The 2277-nt window shown below is 41.2% G+C and overlaps 1 protein-coding gene across 2 annotated transcripts in view; it reads right to left on the minus strand.

Annotated features, from left to right (window-relative positions):
• chst11 (carbohydrate (chondroitin 4) sulfotransferase 11) overlaps window positions 1-1964 on the minus strand; it is a 36350-nt gene extending 34386 nt beyond the window's left edge. Inside the window, exon 1 of one of the 2 annotated variants that reach the window (XM_059504943.1) lies at window positions 1732-1964. In XM_059504943.1, the coding sequence (XP_059360926.1) occupies window positions 1732-1834 (103 nt within the window). In that variant the 5' untranslated portion in view covers window positions 1835-1964. Of the gene's footprint in view, window positions 1-1716 lie in introns of both variants that reach the window. The other variant, XM_059504942.1, reaches the window with a different exon arrangement.
• Between the last annotated feature and the right edge of the window lie 313 nt (window positions 1965-2277).

Consider the following 2277-nt stretch of genomic DNA (forward strand, 5'->3'; position numbering starts at 1 on the left):
CATGGGATGCCATTGCACCCCAGTGATGCTTTGGGGAAAAAAAAGGACTAGACCACCCAAAAATTAAAATTTGCTCAAAATTGACATGAGTAGGTTAATGTACATGAGTTTGTTTCTTCATTGGAACAGATTTGGAGATTTGATTTAGCACTACATCACTTGCTCATCAATAGATCCTCTGCAGTGAATGGGTGCTTTGAGAATGAGAGTAAAGTAATTCACAAGTAATTCACACATATTCAGTCCATCACTTTAAGTCTTGAGAAGCAAAAATATGCGTGTTGGTAAGAAACAAATCCATCCTTATGGTGTTTTAACCTTAAACCATTGTTTCTTGCCATTGTTTCTTGTTGTTGATGTTTTGGACTGTCTTCGCTTGTAAACAGTCCTTGATCTGTCCACATTTATCTCCTGATTCATACACGACTTTTTCACTGGAAAAAGGAATATAATAGATAGAAGACTCATATTTTAGCCAGAAGCAAAGATTTTAAATTTCTTACTGATGAATCTTGTGTCGATTTCTTTTGGATTATTATGATGTTTTTATCAACTGTTTGGACTCATTCTGACGGCACCCATTCACTGCAGAAGATCCATTGGGGAGCATGTAATGTAACGCTGAATTTCTGCAAATCTGTTCCGATGAAGAAACAAACTCATCTACATCTTGGATGGCCTGAGGGTGAGTATATTTTCATTTTTCAGCTGAACTATATCTTTAAATAAATAAAACACAGGAAGCCATGTGTCCTAATGTGCATCTGTGAAACATCAAGTGCAGATCTGGATGAGTGTGCCTGAGCTCATCAGTTCCTCTGTCTGGTTTCAGCATCCCCTTTGAGTGAGACAATGATGACATGGGCATTCCAGCGGACTTCTGAGAACCTTCACATGTCGGTGATGCTGATGACTCGCCGTTCCAGACACATCACTCTCCACTGCACTACTAAACAGGTTTCATTATCCTTATCTGGATCTTCCATCCACAGCAAATGTGAAAACCCCCAAAAAACAGATGACATGCTACATGCTCTGGTCAGGATGAACCAAACTGGTGAGTTTGACAACTGAAAAGTCTAACAGACAGGCGTAATTATCAATCCTACATCATTAATCAATACATTTTCCAAATGTGTTCTATGCACAACGTATGTGGACTAAAGTAAATTGCTCAACCAGTAAAGCACAATCTACACAATGCACGAATATTGCGGTATTTTCAGCTATATTTTCCTCGGTTATTGAATTAGCTTATTTATGTTCGTCCACTTCACATAGTATTCAATCTAACAACAATATAAGTAACTGTTATGAACAGAAGCAGCAGGGCGATTGTATGTCAACTGTGTGTCAGTAATGATTTATGTAGCCTATGTTTGTACAGCGTGTCAGCTCTGTGATTCAGTACAGTGACTCTACTGTATACCGGCCCCCGGAGACAATGACCGTCCCTCCACAACACGAAACACTCTATTCTGTTTCATATAAGTAAAGGAGTAAAAATACATAGACTAAACAGGCTACAGACAGCTGGAGCTCTGATGTGAGTCAAGTACATCATTCACTCGCTGCTGTTGATCGATATGCGCTCCTTCAAACAGCTCATTGATTATTCATAACATTCTTCCACACTAAATCAGCATGTCACGGTCTACAAAAGTCCATCTTAAATCGATTAAAAGCCTTTAGGGTGAAACCGTCACGTAGTCCTACCTGGTTGGAACATACTTTGGAAATAGAAGATGACCAGAATAAAAGATCCTAAACAAGTGGCCAGCACCATCCGGCAGATCCTACTCATCCTCATGAGGTCCAGTAACATCTGCTTCATGGCTGGGCACGGAGAGACAGGGACGGAGGGAGGCTGCCGAGCCCCGTACAGCGGGTTTGTGTTTGATGCTGATGCTCTCGCTGCTGCCGCCTGCGTCCGTGCCTGAAAGATCTCCGCGCAGCTCCCTGGAGTGCACTACCTTCCTCCGCACACTAGACTACAGCGGCGAGCGAGACTCCGCCCCCTCTCGCCGCGCGGCGAATGAGCGCGCCCACACTGTAAAACTGCTTTTATCTCTATCTCATAACAGCAACTATGTTTCCATTTGACTTGTCCTAACACTTTTTTTCGCTTTCTATTCGCTTTTTACGAGTTTTAAAAGTCACAAGTATAATTTTTACATCTGCAGATCAAACAGTGCATTTTAAGTTTCTTTAAAAAATATGCAACGCCAGCATTGCAATCAAACTAAAGGTTTTTAGTTAGTGGTTTGACATTTTTAT

Source organism: Carassius carassius, chromosome 22 (assembly GCF_963082965.1).
Source record: "Carassius carassius chromosome 22, fCarCar2.1, whole genome shotgun sequence".
In the NCBI taxonomy this organism is placed as follows: domain Eukaryota; kingdom Metazoa; phylum Chordata; class Actinopteri; order Cypriniformes; family Cyprinidae; genus Carassius; species Carassius carassius.